Genomic DNA, 16,982 nt, shown 5'->3' with positions numbered 1-16,982 from the left:
GTTTGCCCAACCATCCTGCAGAAACTTTGTGGCTTTGGAGAAGGGGTTCGACCGTGTCCCTTAGGGAGTCCTGCGGGGAGTCATTCGGGACTATGGGATACCAAACTCTCTGATACGGCCTGTTCGGTTTCTGCACGACAGGTTCAGACTTAGGTTCACATTTCCTGGCGCAAGTCGCACTTGTTTCTGTTGTAGGTCGGACTCCGCCAAGCCTTCCCTTTGTCACCGATTCTATTCACAACATTTATGGACAGAATTTCTCCACCACAGTCGAGCCAAAGAGGAGGTCTGGTTTAGTGGCCGCAGTTTTGCACCTCTGCTTTTTGCAGATGATGTGGTTCATTTGGCTTCATCAAACGGTGATCTTCAACTCTCACTGGAGCGCTTCAAGGCCAAATGTGAAGCAGCTGGGATGAGAGTCAGGACCTCCAAATCTGGGACTGTGGTCCTCAGTCAGAAAAGAGTGGTCTGCCCTCACCTGATCGAGGGTGAGATCCAGTCCAAGGTCTTCACGGGGACTTCAAGTATGTTGGAGTCTCATTCATAAGTGGGAGAATGACAGGGCGATCGGTGGAGTGTCTGCAGTGATGCGTCGGTCCGTTGTAGTAACGAAAGAGCTAAGCCGAAAGGTGAAGCCGCCAAATTTACCGGTCAAGCTATGTTCCTCACCTCACCTATGGTCACAAGCTGTAAGAAGATGCCAGATACAAGCGGCCAAAATCAGCTTCCTTCGCAGGGTGTCCCAGCTCTCCCTTAGAGGACGGATGAGGTGGTTTGGGCATCTGATTCAGAAGCCTCCCAGGCGAGATAGTCCAGGAATGTCCCGCCGGAAAGGGAACCCGGAGTTGACCCAGGACACGCTGTAGGAACTACATCTCTCGGCTGGCCTGGGAATGCCTTGGGATCTCCTCGGAAGAGGTGGATGAAGTGGCTGGAGGCAGGGAGGGAGGGAAGTCTGGGTGTCCCTGCTAAAGCTACCGGCCCCCGCAACCCGAACTCGGATACGTCGCTAGATGGATTCGTCTTTAGAGACCACACCGACACTCATTGTAGAAATACACAGAAACATTTTACGCTTCATTCTATTGAGCGGGTTTCTTCAGATGGGAACGAGGAGGTGCGCTAAAAAGCGCTGACGCGGTCAAAATACTTGCCCCAAAAATTCTGCATTCTCCTGGTAAAGGACAGGAAGCGTAACAGCCGTTGCTACACTTCACCGTCCAATCAAATTGGGCCCAGCTTGGCCTCTGGCAAGGCGAGTCGGAGCCTTTCGCCGCTTTGTCAAAACTCATTTTAAACAGCGGAAAGAAATGTCATGTGATGTGCGCGTCTCCAGAGGCAATCTTAAACCATCGTGGTTGTTCTTCAGCCGGCACGGTGGCTCAGCTGGAAAATGGTGGGCCTCGCAGCTCTGAGGTCCAGGGTTGAACCTGTGCGGAGTTTTTTTCCGGGTGGGCACTCCGATTTCCTCCCACATCCCAAAAAGGTCCAACGCTAAATTGGAGTCTTGAGTGCGGCCGTTTGTCTCCATGCGTGTACCCTGCGATTGGCAACCAGTTGAGGGTGTACCCGGCCTCCTGCCCGCTAACCGTCGGGATCGGCTCCAGCACTCCCCGCGACCCTTGTGAGGACGAGTAACCTAAGTAAAGAAAAGGGACGGGTTGTTCTTGGGTCGTCAATAAATGTGGCTTGCGGGCAGCAACAGTTGAGAACCACTTCAAGAGCCTCGAGCGGCAACGGTTGAACTTGTTTCAGAGCTGCGCTGAAAATAGCTGTTTGTGCTGTTAGGGTTAGCTAGATCTCCCCTTAACACACGACGTGGTGTACCGCAAGGGTCAATTCTAGGTCCTAAATGATTCTTCACGATGTGCATCAATGATAAATACGTGATGTTGTTTTTGCTGATGATGCAATACATTTTCTGGACTGGGAAGAATCTTCCACAGCTTGTGGGGGTGAAGATCTGAAGTTTTACTTGAATGAAATAAATTTGCATTTAACAGGCCCAAAAAGAAAGAAATGATTTGGGGGAAATTCATGACAACTCTGTAAACATTGCCCGAGGTAACGCCGGGCTGAGTTTTGCCACAAAGAGTACACGTGAGTACATTTTGAGTACGCAGACAAATTTGGTGCGTTCTCAACATATACTCGGCTGGTCAAGACGATTCCCGTTCCGGATTCCAAATGGCGCTAAAGTCCAATGGTACGCAAAGGAAGTCTTCAAAGGACAGACAGGCTTGAACCGGACTCCGGCTCGCTCCTCAAAATTTTACACACTTGCCAACCCCATCCGGACGTGGCCCCCCAAATAAATCACATGAGTCAATTTCATATTTCTTGCTTCACAATGACTGAAAAATATTATTCATTGATTCATAAAGATTGCAAACTGTCCTCACTCTTGATATCGTTGCGTTATTATGAGCATTTTTGAACCGATGCCACTTTTAAAGTGAAGAAAATAATTGAGCGAGCAAACAACTCGTTCCTTCTATTTTCTTTGGAATTTTTTTGTAAGCCTTCCTACTTTTGGATGCCTTCACAGGCATGACGAGAGAGATTGGAACTACCGCGTAACCCGGAACAAAAATCAGGTTTACGCCAGCCAGCGCGATGAAGTACAAAGATCAGTCCGGCCGCAAAAAGGCGCACATTTTGTGTCGATCCCGGCACAATTTGCTCCCAGGAAATTTTCCCCAAAAATTTTTTTAGAGATTGAGACGGAACTTTAAAAAAAAGAAAAAAATAATCATTTCCCTAGCGCGCTAACAAGTAGCAGGATGAAATGTTGAATGATCACAATCGTGCACATTAAAGAGTGTAAAAGGGTTAATTAATGAAGAATGACGTTTTTTGAGAAGCATACAATTCGTAAGATTTTTTTTTTCAGTTTTAGCAGAAGCCATAAATAATGTCAATCTAGAATGTATACGTGCTTGGGAAGCAGGTACAAGTGCATAAGTACGTGTCGTCATTTCTCACGGGTAATACGCTCTCGAGTGTAGTGGGCAGCCGCAAGATGGGGAACTTGCTTGTACTCGGGCATAATGCGCACCATCCGTATTCTGCAAACATCTTCAACGTCTTATCGTCTTAAAGAAATATTCAACAAGCGTACCGTACGGTCGTCCGAGCCTTTCTTGGGATACCCTCCACAATCTGCCCCGGTTTTTGTACTCCCTAGTACCAGCTAGGTTTTGGGGTTTGCTTCCCAGAGGCTTGGCTTCGTGAACACGATCCAGACGGTGCCGCAGGACTTCCCGGCTTTGCTTTCTACCGGCAGAGTTGTCGGGGGTAAATATGTCGGTGGAATCTGCTTCTACATGGATGACAAATGGTGCACGGACCTCACGCAACTCAGCAGACGCTGCAGCCCGTTCTTGAGAGTCACTGGTCTTGAACTGCAAGCCAGTCTACTCGCTGCACTACTTTGCCTCCTTCCTACTTGTGTGTACAGTCCGCCACAGGCTAACACGTAGCACTGCTAACCCTCGCCCAACAAGTAAGCGAGATTGAGAAAAAAAAAACCATCCAGACTCAGCCTTTCATTATTCTGGGAGATTTTAACGAAGCTAAACTAAACAACAAACTCCCGAAATACAAGCCGCACATCGACTGTCCGACCAGGGAAAACAAAACTTTAAGGCACTGCAATTCAACAGTAAAAAAAAAAAACAAAAAAACAAAACCCACATATTGTGCCATTCCTCGCTCCGGCCCAGGTTCCTCCGACCGCTGCTTCGTCGACTTATTACCGACATACAGGCAAGAACTTCAGGGCATGAAGCCTTCGGTAAAAATCCGTGAAAAAGTGGCCCCAAGGGGGCACACACTGGAGTATCTGAAAATTCAGTTGGCAGGCTGTTCCATCGTATGTCACTTTCTGTGAGGAGGCATCTGGACCAACAAAAATTTCTGTGCTTGACAGCTAAGACAACTAGACAACTTTGCCAGGCTAAAGCGGTCGCGCATTCTGGTGGGGATGGGCCCCAGTACAATGGCACCAGAAACCAGTTGACAAAATTAACACTTATTAAAAAGGGATTTTGTAGCACAGATGGAAAAACAGTTTGGCACCAACGACTCCAAATCAGTTTGGCATCCATTAGAATCGCTAACAACCCCCCCCCCCAGTGGACAGCAGTAGCAGGCGAGCCGACGACGTGAACCTATTTCACGGCAGATTTGGGAAAGGGCCACTCGCACACCCCACAGACCACGTATCCCCATCCTGCCTCAAAGTCTGCGCAGACCAACCTGGTCCAGTCTTCACAAAGATCTTCAGAAGGTCTCTAGAACCGTGGGAAGTACCGTACTGCTTCAAGCGTACCACCGTCATCCCGGTCCCCGAGAAACCTGTAATCTCTGGTCTGAAGGACTTTCGGCCCGTCACCTTGACGTACGCGGTCATAAAGTCCTTCGAAGGCCTTGTGCTGGACCAGCCCAAGAATGTCACAAGTCGCGGCTGCGCTCACTGCGGTTTGCCTACCGAGAAAAGAGGTCGGCGGACGATGCGGTCGACATGGGACTGCACTTCACGCTGGAACACCTCGACAGCATGATGGGGACCTACGCTTCTGTGTGTGGACTTCAACATCTTCCCTGATCTCCAAGTTTCTCCAGCTCAGCGTCTTGTCTGCCATCTCAAAGTAGATCTACAACTTCCTGACGGTCAGGTGAGGCCGGCGGACGCCACCTCTTCTACATGCACCGGGGCACCTTAAGGTTGTGTCCCCTCCCCGTTGCTTTTCTCCCGCTACACGAAGGACTGCACCTCAAGGCAGCCAGATGTCAAACTCCTGAAGTTTGCAGATGACACCACGGTCCTCAGCTTCATCAAAGACGGCGACGAGTCAGGAAGTGGACAGGCTGGATCTCAGCTGTGGCCGACACAACGTGGCGCTGAATCCACTGGAGACTGTAGCGATGATAGTGGCCTCCAGGAGGCGTCATTCGCCACAGCTGCCCCCTCACGCTGTCCAACTGTCCTGCGTTGACCGTCGAGACCTTGAAGTTGCTTTTAGTGACAGTCTCACAGGACCTGAAGTTTGAGATCAACATCAAGTCCATCCTCAAAAAGGTCTAGCAGAGGATCTACTTCCTGCGGCTCGCAGAGAAGCACGGCCTGCCGCGAGAGCTCCTGAGACAGTTCTACAGGGTGGTCATTGCATCAGTACTGCGTAGCTTCCTCACAGTCTGGGTTGGGGCTGGCACAAAAAAGGACAAACTCCGATGGCAACAGACAATCAAAACTCCTGAATGGACTGTCGGCACCCCAAATGAGAACTTGCACGCCATCCCAACTAGGACGAGAGTGGGCGGGATCCTTTCAGACCCTCGACGTCCTGGCCAGCACAGCTCTTCCGGCTTCTTCCGTTCGGTAGGCGCTACCCAACAATGCAAAGCAAAACCAGCAACTGCCCCCCACCGCGATTAACTTCTTACAAACAGCCAACTTAAAATTCAACTGCGACCTGCTGCCATATTTTTGTCTTTTTGAGTTTGTTGTCATTCTGCTGAGCCAATTATTATTATACGTCATACATTACTGGTCCGGTCCACCGCACACGAGTTGTCGACCAATAGGAGCCTCTCGCACCTGAGTGGCGTCTGCACCCCTTGCACGACCGACTGAGGAACATCTGCAACATTTGCACCATCGACACGGTCCCAGCCCTTGAAACTGCATCCGTTCCTTCGAGTCTTGCCACCCTTTGTACCGGACTATCGCTCTTTTAGGCACCCTAACCCTGCTCCGCGACCGTCTTTATATCTCAGTTGACCGCTTGCCTGTTGTCGCCGCCTCCAACTGCCGAAGAAAAATTCCCAGTACGTTTCCGGCACGCGTTTGTGATTCTGACAGTCACGTTGTTGTTCTTGAAAGCAGCGGAGGGGCTTGCCCACTTCTCCTCGACGACTTCCAACTCGGCGGACGTGCCCGCCGGGCAAACGCGCTCAAATCGGACGCGATGGCTGAAGCGAGATTGCGGGTGAGCGTCCAAAACCTTCTCGGGGAGGCACAACTGTGACATTGCACAGTACATCGGAACGAAAGCCCTCCTTGTAGCCCTCAAACTCACGTCCCGCAGGACCATTTTTTTTGGATGAAAGTTTAATGCGACCTCCAGTTTTACACGATCGACACTTTTGCGCTCTTGGGCGGGGGTCAACAAACCCGCCAATCACGGTGGATTGCGCGGCTCTTTGAGGGGCGCGACGTCAAGCGGGCGCAAAGATGGGAAGTTACGCAAGCGTCGCCGTGGAGACTTTTGAACGCAGCTTGCTTATCTTATTTTGTGTTAAAAAGTCAAAAAGAGGGTTGAGAAGATTGGAATTTTTTTTTTTTTTTTTTTTCTTTTCACGTTTCTAATTGAAATCGCGAGCCCAACAAAAAGAAGACTTCGGCTTGGGCAGTTGTGAGGCAAAAATCTTTTGGCTGGGCTGTTCGTTCTCTTTGCTGAGGTTTGACTTCCGAATGCGGCCACAAATCAAAATCATTCGTTAGTGAGCATCGATGTGACCTCTTTGCAGTAGAATTATACCGGCTAGAGGACCGGGGTTCGAATCCTGCGTGGAGTTTGCATGCTCTCCCCCTCCCCGACATGTCCCTGACCCGCTTTGCACTGATTGGAGTGCGATTGGTCGTCTGTCTCCATGTGCCTTGCGATTGGTGTGACCCTTGTGAGGACAAGCGGCTGGGAAGATGGATGGACGGAATAGATACAATGGACCCCGTGGAACTGGGGATTTTTTTTATTTGTATTTTTGGATTTGATTTACTTGGAGATTTTTTTCAACTCTGGACGAGTTTTTTTTTTTCCTCTTCTTGTTTTAAGACCCAAGCAACCCCAAATCCGCTTATTGCAGAAATATCCATCCGTCCGTCCGTCCGTCCGTCCATCCATCCGTCCGTCCGTCCGTCCGTCCATCCATCGGCAACTACGGTGGGACTTTGGCTCTCCGCCACGGCACCGAGCGGTCCGCGGTTCGCACGTAGGCGCCCTGACGGGAATGTGCGCCAACTCCGCATTCCTGCCGTCCTTCCCGCACCCGACCAATCGGGTCGGGCAGGGCGGTTTCCAGGGCGACGGTATGCGAGGAAGATTACGCACAATCACGCGCACGCCGGCGTTCCGATGGACTCCGATAAGACGTGTCGGCTCCTGATTTTTCCCTCCGCCTGCTTCTTGTTCGGGAGCCCGACAACAAGAACAACAAGACTCGCTCGGCGTCACGCCGGTTACCGTTGGCGCAGGGCTCGCCGCCGCATCGGTTGTTCTTCATCTCGCAGTTGGAGCCGGCGTACCCGGGCGGGCATCGGCACGTGTACCCGCCGCCGCCGCCGCCGCCCGCGGCCGTCACGCACACGCCGCGGTTGAAGCACGGCTCGTCGGCGCACGTCAGGTCGGCGCCGGTCCCGCAGTCGGGCCCGGAGAAGCCCAGAGGACACGCGCACACGTAGCCGTCCGCCGCGTCCTGAAAGCAGAGCGCCCAAAGCATTCTTTACAAAAACAAAGTGAGCACAAAGTCAGTGGCATCAACGCGACGTCAGTTTGCCCAAAAGAGAAGAACCCATCAAAAAAGAGGCTTCAAGTTGCTGATGCCACTGCCGGCTGAAGTTTAGTCCAAAGGGAAACATAAAGCCAAGACAATTAAAACAAGTGTCGTTTGCTATCTACCGTTATCAGGCTAACATTTAGCATCAAAAGTCGTACAACCCTTAAAGCAACGGATGTTTGAACACAAAAGGTGGAACAACACATGAAGAGAGACAGTATAACAATAATTGGGCATCAATTCTTTATTTGTGACAAAATATGACAAACAATAAACCATCTTTCTGAGAAGTATTAGTGCCGGAGAAAAGAGGCCCCCGTAGCTCAGCGGTTAGAGCACTGGTTTGGTAAACCAGGGGTTGTGGGTTCGTATCCCACCGGGGCCTCCACTCCCTGAGAAGGGTTGCGTCAGGAAAGGGCATCCGGCGTGAAACTTGTGCCAGACGAACATATGCCATTGCACAGTTTTGGCTCCTGGCAGCCAAGGCGGACGCACCAGTCCAAGGAGCAGCACAATGCATTGAATGGCCCCCACCCCCCGAATGAAGTTATTACTCTGCACAATAAAAAAAAGGTTCGGGCTGTTTTTCCTTAGCGAAGACCGCGCTGGACAACCTTTGTTACGTTGGTGCCAGAAACAGCATCGCAGATGGCAACTGGACTCTGAGAGATGGAGGACTTCGCGGCACGCTTGTGGGAAGAAGACTTGGGTGAAGTGCACGAAGACGGTCGTGTCGGCGGGAGCGACGAGCCCCCCCTCCGAGAGCGGCGTGCGCTACCGTCAGCCGTTTGAGATCCTGGAGCAGAAGGCTGACGACGCAAGCGAGGCCCGCCTTTGTGTGGGAGTGGCAAGAATTGAGGGGCCAGCTCGCCGAGACCACCGGAGACCGATCGTGACGCGGATAACTCTCGCAGCCGGGCGGCCTCCGCCAATCAGGTGCACTACGGGCCCTCCCGCTGCCCCGTCGTCCCGAACCCAATCACGGGGCTGGCGCGTCAACATGAACAAACCAAGCTGTCGCGCTATATACACAAAAGGAACTCTGGACCTGTGTCTCGTCCAGGTCAAGAGCTGGCTAACAGCCGCTCGCTTGAGGAGACAGCAGTCCAAGGCACCTTTGCCCTGGAAGCCAGAGTTCTACAGGGTCTCGCGGACCTCCTTGATTGTGAGACCCGCAGCTGGGTTTTGGTCGACGCAGGGGACGAACTGTCCAACTGGCGGTGAAAAAGAGATGATATTGATGGCTTGGTCGCCTACCCTGCGCATTACCTTGATGAGCGGGAAGGATTCATCACTTTTCGCACCGTGGCTCAAGAGGAACTGGCCCTGCGGCTCAGGGAACGCATCGGTCTGCGTCACGGGCGCCTCGAGTGAAGGCGAGCGCGTCCGGCACATTCTGGATGAAAAGAAAGACGCCTCAAGCCGGAGACGCCAAGAATCAAGGTGGATGAGAGCAGCCGAACCACCAACGCACCCCAGCGATTACGACACGGAGGACCAGCCGACGGTCCATTAGGGGACATCTTCGGGGGGGGAGCCAACGCTACTGGCCACCTCCAAAGTGTTGCTGAGATCAGACGCAGGGTCGCACTGTCACTGGGGATAACGAGTCCCTCTCGACCCCTGGACTGGACCTTGACCTCAACGCAGACGGCCTGAGTGGACGCTACGTCGACCATCTTGTTGCTCTGGCCTCGGGTCTCGTCTTGAACCGCGCCGGATAATCAGGACTAGCGGAAATATTGGCACCCTCGGGGTCTCGCACGCTGCCGGAACTGAAACAAAAACACGGCAAATCCTCCACATCTGGGTCACCGCCTCTTCCCGCTCCTCCCCTCAGGTAGGCATTAAGCGACCATGGTAAACGTAAATGGTAAAGCGGCTTCTTCCTTCTTGTCCTCGAGTTGCCAGAGGATCCCGGATCACTTTCACGTCTGGAATGGGATCAGCGTGACAACATTGCCGGTAAACTTTCATGAACAAAAGAAGTCACGCACAGCGGGAAGTCAGGAGGCCGGAGGCCGGAGGACGATTCCCTTCAGGCTGTGCTCCAATTGAGAAGGGTTTGGAGGTACAAAGTCAAACGGACCGTGGGGATTAATATACCACATGTATTATCATTGACCATGTGACGTGTCCCAGCGCAATGTTTTGGGGAATTGGGCCTCGGCTGGTCCTGGCTGTGATCTACAGGTACATGTCGGTAAAAGCATCCTGATGTCTTTCTTGACGTAGCAGCGATGCTGCCTGCCGCGATACACTCGGTAAGCTCGGTCATCCTGGAGGGGCTCAGTGTCCAGCCGCTGCTCCTGCGCATTGAGAGGAGCCAGATGAGGTGGCTGCCGGGGCATCCGATTCGGCTCCCCGGTGAGGTATTCCGGGCGGGAACGAGACCCCGAGGACGACCCCGGACACGCTGGAGAAGACCACGTCTCTCGGCTGGCTCGGGAACGCCTCGGGATCCCTGCGGCAGAGCTGGAAAAAGTGGCTGGGGAAAGGGAAGTCTGGCTATCCCTGCCGAAAGCTACTTCCCACGCGACCCGACCCGGAAAAGCGGTCGCGAATGGATGAAATGATCTGGGAAAATTAAAGCGGCCGCCCCCGGCCACCAGCTGGAGACGGGCCACCTGGAGACATTCAATCGAGCTTGACGTCGGGAACCTTTGGCGAACCCATTCCGATTTGAAGATTTCGAGACCCCGAGGATGACCCCGGACACGCTGGAGAAGACCACGTCTCTTGGCTGGCTCGGGAACGCCTCGGGATCTTTCCGGCAGAGCTGGAAAAAGTGGCTGGGGAAAGGGAAGTCTGGCTATCCCTGCCGAAAGCTACTTCCCACGCGACCCGACCCGGAAAAGCGGTCGCGAATGGATGAAATGATCTGGGAAAATTAAAGCGGCCGCTCCCGACCACCAGCTGGAGACGGGCCACCTGGAGACATTCAATCGAGCTTGACGTCGGGAACCTTTGGCGAACCCATTCCGATTTGAAGATTTCGAGACCCCGAGGATGACCCCGGACACGCTGGAGAAGACCACGTCTCTGGCTGGCTCGGGAACGCCTCGGGATCTTTCCGGCAGAGCTGGAAAAAGTGGCTGGGGAAAGGGAAGTCTGGCTATCCCTGCCGAAAGCTACTTCCCACGCGACCCGACCCGGAAAAGCGGTCGCGAATGGATGAAATGATCTGGGAAAATTAAAGCGGCCGCTCCCGACCACCAGCTGGAGACGGGCCACCTGGAGACATTCAATCGAGCTTGACGTCGGGAACCTTTGGCGAACCCATTCCGATTTGAAGATTTCGAGAAATGTCTGGTCCAACAACCGGCTGTGCCGGAGACTGTTCGAGTCCAAATGACTTTGAAAAAGTCAAACTTTGCAATTTTAATGCAGAATGCAGTGCTTTTTCCTCGAGCGGCAACTAAGAATGTCGGCACGCGTCTTTGTCCTCACGCTAAAGACGCATTTCTTGAAATGTCACTTTTGACATTTTCTCACAATGGACGATAAAAACGACCTGTGAATTGAGATCTTCGCCTTTCGACTTAGCTCCTCCTTTTCCATGACAGCCCGGTACAAAGTCCGCATCACTCCAGACGCTGCACCACAAGTCCGACTTACTGCCAGCAATGCGGACCAAACTCTAACACCGGTCGAGACCCCGTACTCCCAAAGCACCCGACACAGGACTCCCCAAGGGACACGGTTACCTCCTCCAAGTCCGCAAAACACGGAGACTGGGTTGGGTGAACTCAGATGTGCCCTCAAGGACACTGCCGAGGGTGTAAAGATGGTCCACAGGACGAAAACCACACCCTAACCTCGACAACGGAGGCACAGAACACGGTCCACTTGGACTCGATGTCTCCCGTCTCCCCCGGAACATGAAGCGTGTGCTGGCACGTTCAACTCCATCTAGTCAGAACTTCTCATCCTCACAGACCGGCTCAGGCTTCTTCCCTTACCAGAGAGGTAACATTCCACATTGCTAGAGTCAACTTCTGGTTTCTGTAGTCAGAGATCGGATCGCCAAGGTCCCTCCCTTCTGTCACCGCCCAACTCGCACCACACCCTGCCCCGATGGCCCCGATGGCCCCGATGGCCCCTCCCACAGGAAGTGAGGCCCACGCGAAGCTTTCGGGATGTGCCCGGCCGGCCGGGCGCTCACCTCCAGGCCTGTCTCCCGAAGGGGGCCCCGGTGACCCACGTCAGGTTGACGAGAAACCACAATCCGTTGATATTTTTCATCGTAGGAGTCTTTAAGCCGTGGTTTGTCTGATTCTGTGAGTGTCTGGTGAAAATGAGGCTGAACTTTCAAGGTTTGGAGACGTTTCTTCTTTTTCAGCTGCGACTGCGGCTCGAGTGAAGGTGAACAGTTCCACGTAGCAACCTTCAGGCTTCTGCTGCCATACACGGATACGTGCGTGTGCAGCATGCCAAGTCTTCATCTTGCGGGTGCTCGCTGAATCCAATCTAATACCAGTTGAACGCAGACTCAGGTGCAGTCCTATTTTATTTCTACTTCGCCCCTCAAAAAGATGATTTTTCTTCTTTACTATTTAGCTGTGCAGGTTCCTACGGCAAAGTTCTGTTGGTCAAATTAAAAGTTGATCTCGTTTTATATACATGTATATGAAGACTTCTTAACTACACGGTCGCCCTGACACGACGTGGCGACCAGCCCGGGGTCTGAACTCGTTGCGGGTTGAGCCGGCGTCCTCGTTGGCCTGAACGGCGTCCCGCACGGAAGCGGTCCAAGCCCACTGATCTTGCGTTGTGTCACAGGTCATTTCCTGTTGTGCCGGTGGAGGCTGACCACTCGGGGCCCGATGATGCCTTGTAGGTCTCCTTTGAGCACGGTCGGGCCACGTCATCAGCAGCCCGCCCGTGCAGGTGGAACGGTTGCAGGACCTCACGGGTGAGTTGGCGCACGATGTCACCAAGCCACCGGAAGTGACGTTTAAAGGAGAATAGCGGAAAGAGGACAAAGTCGCCATCCTTGGTAGAGAGTTGCTGACGGGAAATGATCGAGGCGACGGCAGCGGTGGCAATTGTTGTCGGAGACTTCTCGTTTCCTCACGTTGGCTTTTCTGGTGGTGCAGGTCAGAGATCAGTAGCTTCTCGTCGTCCCCGGGGAACGAGTTGACCGTCAAGCCGACCGCTTTTCGGGCGACGTCTGATTGAGTGAAGTCGATGGGATTCTTGATCTCGTCTGGAGCCTCAGTATGTGAAAGTCGCTGTCTTGGAGGGTCACAGTGTTGAGTAGGTTTGCAAAAATCTGGGAATTTGGGACCTCAGGGGGTGATACTGAAAAACCTTTAAGGGGCCCGCTACTTTGCACTTTTGACCTTGGTGTTCTCAGTGTCTATTCCTGTCAAACGAAAACCACGGGCGACATGGGTCACAAATTCTGATGGGTCCCAGCATTCCAGCAACGGGAACGGTAAAAGCACTCAAAATGTAACCGGACGCCGCGGCCGACGTCGTCCCGCCGAGGTAGAAAATCTAAAAAGTCGCCCATTTTTTTGAAATCCGTGACTGCAGTGGCGAGCGGCGCGTCGGTTGTCTGCACGTGCCCTCCCCTCGACCGGCGATCAGTCCAGAACGTTCCCTTGCCTCTCGACCCGAGTCGCCCGGGGCGGCCCCCCCCTCCCCGATAACTTTAAGCGCAATCTCGGCGACGGGCCGCGCTCACCTTACAGCTGCCTCCGTTTCTGCAGGGGGCGCTGTCGCACGGGTTCTTCTCCCGCTCGCAGTTGTTTCCGCTGAATCCGGGCCTGCAGGCGCAGGTGTAGCTCCCCCGGCCCGTGTTGGTGCACGACGCCCCGTTCTGGCACGGCTTGTGGTTGGTGCAGTAGTTAAGGTCTGAGGGTGCCAAAAAAAAACGACATCAGTTGGGGGGGGTCGGCTCGAGCCCAGAAAGAAATGCCAAAATTTCCGCTCACCCTGGTCGCAGTAGAGTCCACCCCAACCTTCCTCGCAGTCGCACTGCCACGGCTGGCGGCAGGTTCCGTGCACACAACCGGGGTGTCGCGCGCACTGGTCGCAGAGGTCGCCCCGCCAGCCCTGGTGGCAGGCGCACTCGCCGGGGGCCTCGCAGGAGCCGTGCTCGGCGCTGCAGCCCGCGGCGCAGATGGCTGAAAGGGGGTGGAAGGAAACGCCACAGGAAGTCAGCAGAGGCCGGTCACGCCTCAGCCGACCGGAATGACGACAGCAAGAAAACGCGCAGCGTGTCGTGGCTCGGTAGGTCGTCCTGTGACCGAAAGGTCACGGTTCGAAAACCCGCCCATGACCGCTAGAGTCGAAACGTCCTTGGGCGAGGCACCCGACTCTCACTTGCTCCCGGCGGTGCGTTACGAGAGGCTTTGCGGAGCGCTTCGGGCACCGCGAGGTGGCGACGAGGCGCCGTTCCAGCGCGGTCGCGCTACATTTGTGATTTGACACGCAACAAACGACAACACAATCGCACAGGCGAGCAGCTGGCCTGCCCGACAAAAGCCACACATATGCCGTCTCTTTTCACGGCCGGCAGCGCTCATTAAGCTCAGCGCGTGTCCTGGCCCGGGGCCGCCTTGGGGGGGCCCGGAACAAAAGAAACCATCTCACACACACACACACACACACGCCGCGACTGCTTAACTCGACAATTTCATGGCTCGTGGACAAAAACAAGCGGCAGTGAAGAAAGAACGTTGGCCCAAAAGGAGGGAAAGGTAGAAAAAGAGGCGGAGGCGGGAAAGGGTGGGCGGGGGGCACCCCCTCCCAAAAGTCGTCTCACCCCTTCAACTTTTCCACGTTTGAGCACCTTCCGAGCGATTGGAAGTGATGGAGCAGCGCAAAGCAGCGCTTTAATCGTCAAAGCGAAATCCAAATGTGCCCAAAGGTGGGGGGGGGGGGGGGGGGGCTTCAAGCCCCCGTCAATACGGCGTAGCGCCACCTTTGGCAGCAGATTCAACCGCGCCTCCGCCGGGTCTTTTTGCGAAATGCAAAAATGAATCCGAGCGGGCCGGATCGGACACCGGCTGTCTGTCTGTCGCCGGCGTTTTTTCCAAGAACTTGCCGCGCATGCTCAATGGGATTCGGGTCTGGTCTTTGGCCAGGCCATCCTTACCACTGATGCTGTAGTGGCCCACTCGCCGAACTTTTGTGCAGCCAGGGGGAGTTTTGTTACCACTTAGCTACGGTGTCTGTGTGTGCCGCGACCAGTTCGGGGTGTCGCCCACCTTTCGCCCAAAGTCGGCCGGGACGGTCTGCGGCGTCCTGCGACCCGCGACCCTAACCGGAATGCAAACCGACGTGTTGAAGCTCAACACCCCTCGTGGATTTCGTTCTTGGCCTCAAGTCCGACAGGTTTTCTTCCAGGCTCCGCCCATCTCCCTCACGATTCGCGCCAGGCTGGAGAGATTTTTCGGAGCTTCTCCGCAACTTGACCCCTGACCTGCGAGGTCAGTTCCTTGGTCCTGGTGATCTTGTCCGTCGCTGGTGTTCTTCAGCACTGGCTGGCGCCTTCGCAGAACACGTCAAAGACACGCAGGCGGATAGTACAGCAGACCGAAGGAGTGCGAAGTGACAAAATTTGCCTCAATTTATGCCAAATGTGAAGTCCCCGGAGAAAAACAAATAAACTGGACAAAAACAAGCTTTTTTTAGACCCCCCTAAAAAACAAAATAAATTGAATCCGCAGGGATAAACCACCAAGAAATATTTGTGATTGGTTCCCCCGCAGAAAAGACCAAAAAAGAAAAAGAAAGAAAAAGAAATTGGGGCCAAAAAAAAAATGGTTGCAAATCCACAAGCGGCAGGTGGGGGGGGGGGCAAAATATTTTCAAAGCGGACGAAGGATAGCGCCGGATTTTTTTTTTTGCAGGTTTGTCACATTTCCAGCGTCTCGTTTTGAGCGACCTTGACGACAAGAAAACTTTGTTTGACAAAAGTTGCGAGGTGGGCGCACTCACGCTGCGTGCAGTAGTCGCCCGCCCACCCGTCCAGGCACTGGCGTCGCCCGTCCCGCCGGCAGCTGAAGTGCCCGAAGGTGTCGTTTCGGGGGCGGCAGTAGTCGGTGCAGGCGTCGCCGTGGTAGTGCTGGTCGCACACGGCGCGGTACGAGTAACGCACGCTGCCGCGCTCGCCCGAGTGGACGTCCTGCGACCAATCCTCGCCCACGCGCAGTTGCCGCCGCGTCGCCAGGCGACTGATCAGGTTGTTGTGGTTCTCTGTGGGGGGGGGGGGGGGCGCAGACAGACAATTAGCATTCCAAACATCACTAAGCAGTGGGCGGGGGGGAGGGGGGGGGGCTGTCGGAAGGCATCAAACATACGCTGGAAAAATGTTTGCAGATCACAAATTTGCATATTTGCCAGTCAATGCTCACAATTTGAATATTGGTGGATGAACACTCGTAAATTTTCATTTTGTGGAATTTTTTTTGTGGGGGGGGGGGCAAGCTAAATTTGTTGAACACCCCCCCCCTCCCCAAGTTTTGCGGGTAAGACAAAGTCACGTCTACTCGAAAAATATTCCTTTGCTGCCATCTTGTGACTGAGGAACTTTTTGGAAGTGAGTGTAGGAGCTTCATTGAGTCGTTCAGCCTGCTGTGTATGCGGGGGGGGGGGTGGCTCATTAATTTGCAGGGTTCACTTCAACCATGGGGGGGAAATCTAATCGCGCTCGTCAGGCTGCTTGAGGCCTCCAAGCCACTAGGGGGCTCCCAAGAAGCCCGAGTGTCTTTTGAAATCGTGAAAAATAAACGGCAATTGATGCATGTCTGACCGTCCATCCATTTTGAAAGATGCTTATCGTCACAAGAGTCGCGCGATTGCCGCAGCCCATCCCGGCCTTCTTTGTGCAGCGGGCGGGGTACGCCGCGAACCGGTCGCCAGCCAATCGCAGGCCACGTAGAAACAAACAACGAGCTGGGATAGGTTCCAGCGTTCCCGTGACCCTTGTGAGGATAAGCGGCTTGGAAAGTGGGTGGATGGAAGCGTTTGCACTCATAATTACACCGACGGGGCAATTTTGAGCGGCCAATGAATATTTTCGGGATGTGGGAGGGAACCCGAGTGCCCAGAGAAAAGCCGCCCCGGCGCAGGGAGGACGTGCGAACTCCACACAGCCGGAGCTGGGATTCGAACCCCGGTCCTGATAACTGTGAGGCAGATGCATCGGGTTAAATAAATAAATACATTTGGAAGGGCGGCTGGAAAACATTGGCTTCACAGTTCTGAGGACCAGGGTTTGCATCCCGGCACCGCCTGTGTGGCTTTTCTCCGGGTGGGCACTCCGCTTTCCTCCCGCATCCCCAAAACGTGCAACATTCATCGGAGGCTCTAAATTGCGACCGCTGTCCGTCTCCGTGTGCCCTACGATTGGCCGGCGACCAGTTCAGGGTGTGCCCCGGGGACAGCCGGGATGAGCTCCGGCACCC

General features: G+C 54.0%; 1 protein-coding gene across 1 annotated transcript in view; it reads right to left on the bottom strand.

The window, feature by feature from the left end:
• dlc (deltaC) overlaps window positions 1–16,982 on the bottom strand; it is a 37,216-nt gene that overhangs the window by 18,917 nt on the left and 1,317 nt on the right. The window contains exons 4-7 of the mRNA XM_061826603.1: window positions 15,514–15,771; window positions 13,503–13,694; window positions 13,253–13,422; window positions 7,248–7,479 (exon numbers count right to left, since the gene is read on the bottom strand). Of these exons, the coding sequence (XP_061682587.1) occupies window positions 7,248–7,479; window positions 13,253–13,422; window positions 13,503–13,694; window positions 15,514–15,771 (852 nt within the window). The remainder of the gene's footprint in view (window positions 1–7,247; window positions 7,480–13,252; window positions 13,423–13,502; window positions 13,695–15,513; window positions 15,772–16,982) is intronic.

The sequence above is a fragment of the Syngnathoides biaculeatus genome, chromosome 8 (assembly GCF_019802595.1).
Source record: "Syngnathoides biaculeatus isolate LvHL_M chromosome 8, ASM1980259v1, whole genome shotgun sequence".
In the NCBI taxonomy this organism is placed as follows: Eukaryota; Metazoa; Chordata; class Actinopteri; order Syngnathiformes; family Syngnathidae; genus Syngnathoides; species Syngnathoides biaculeatus.
This window is presented reverse-complemented; position numbering and strand designations above follow the sequence as displayed.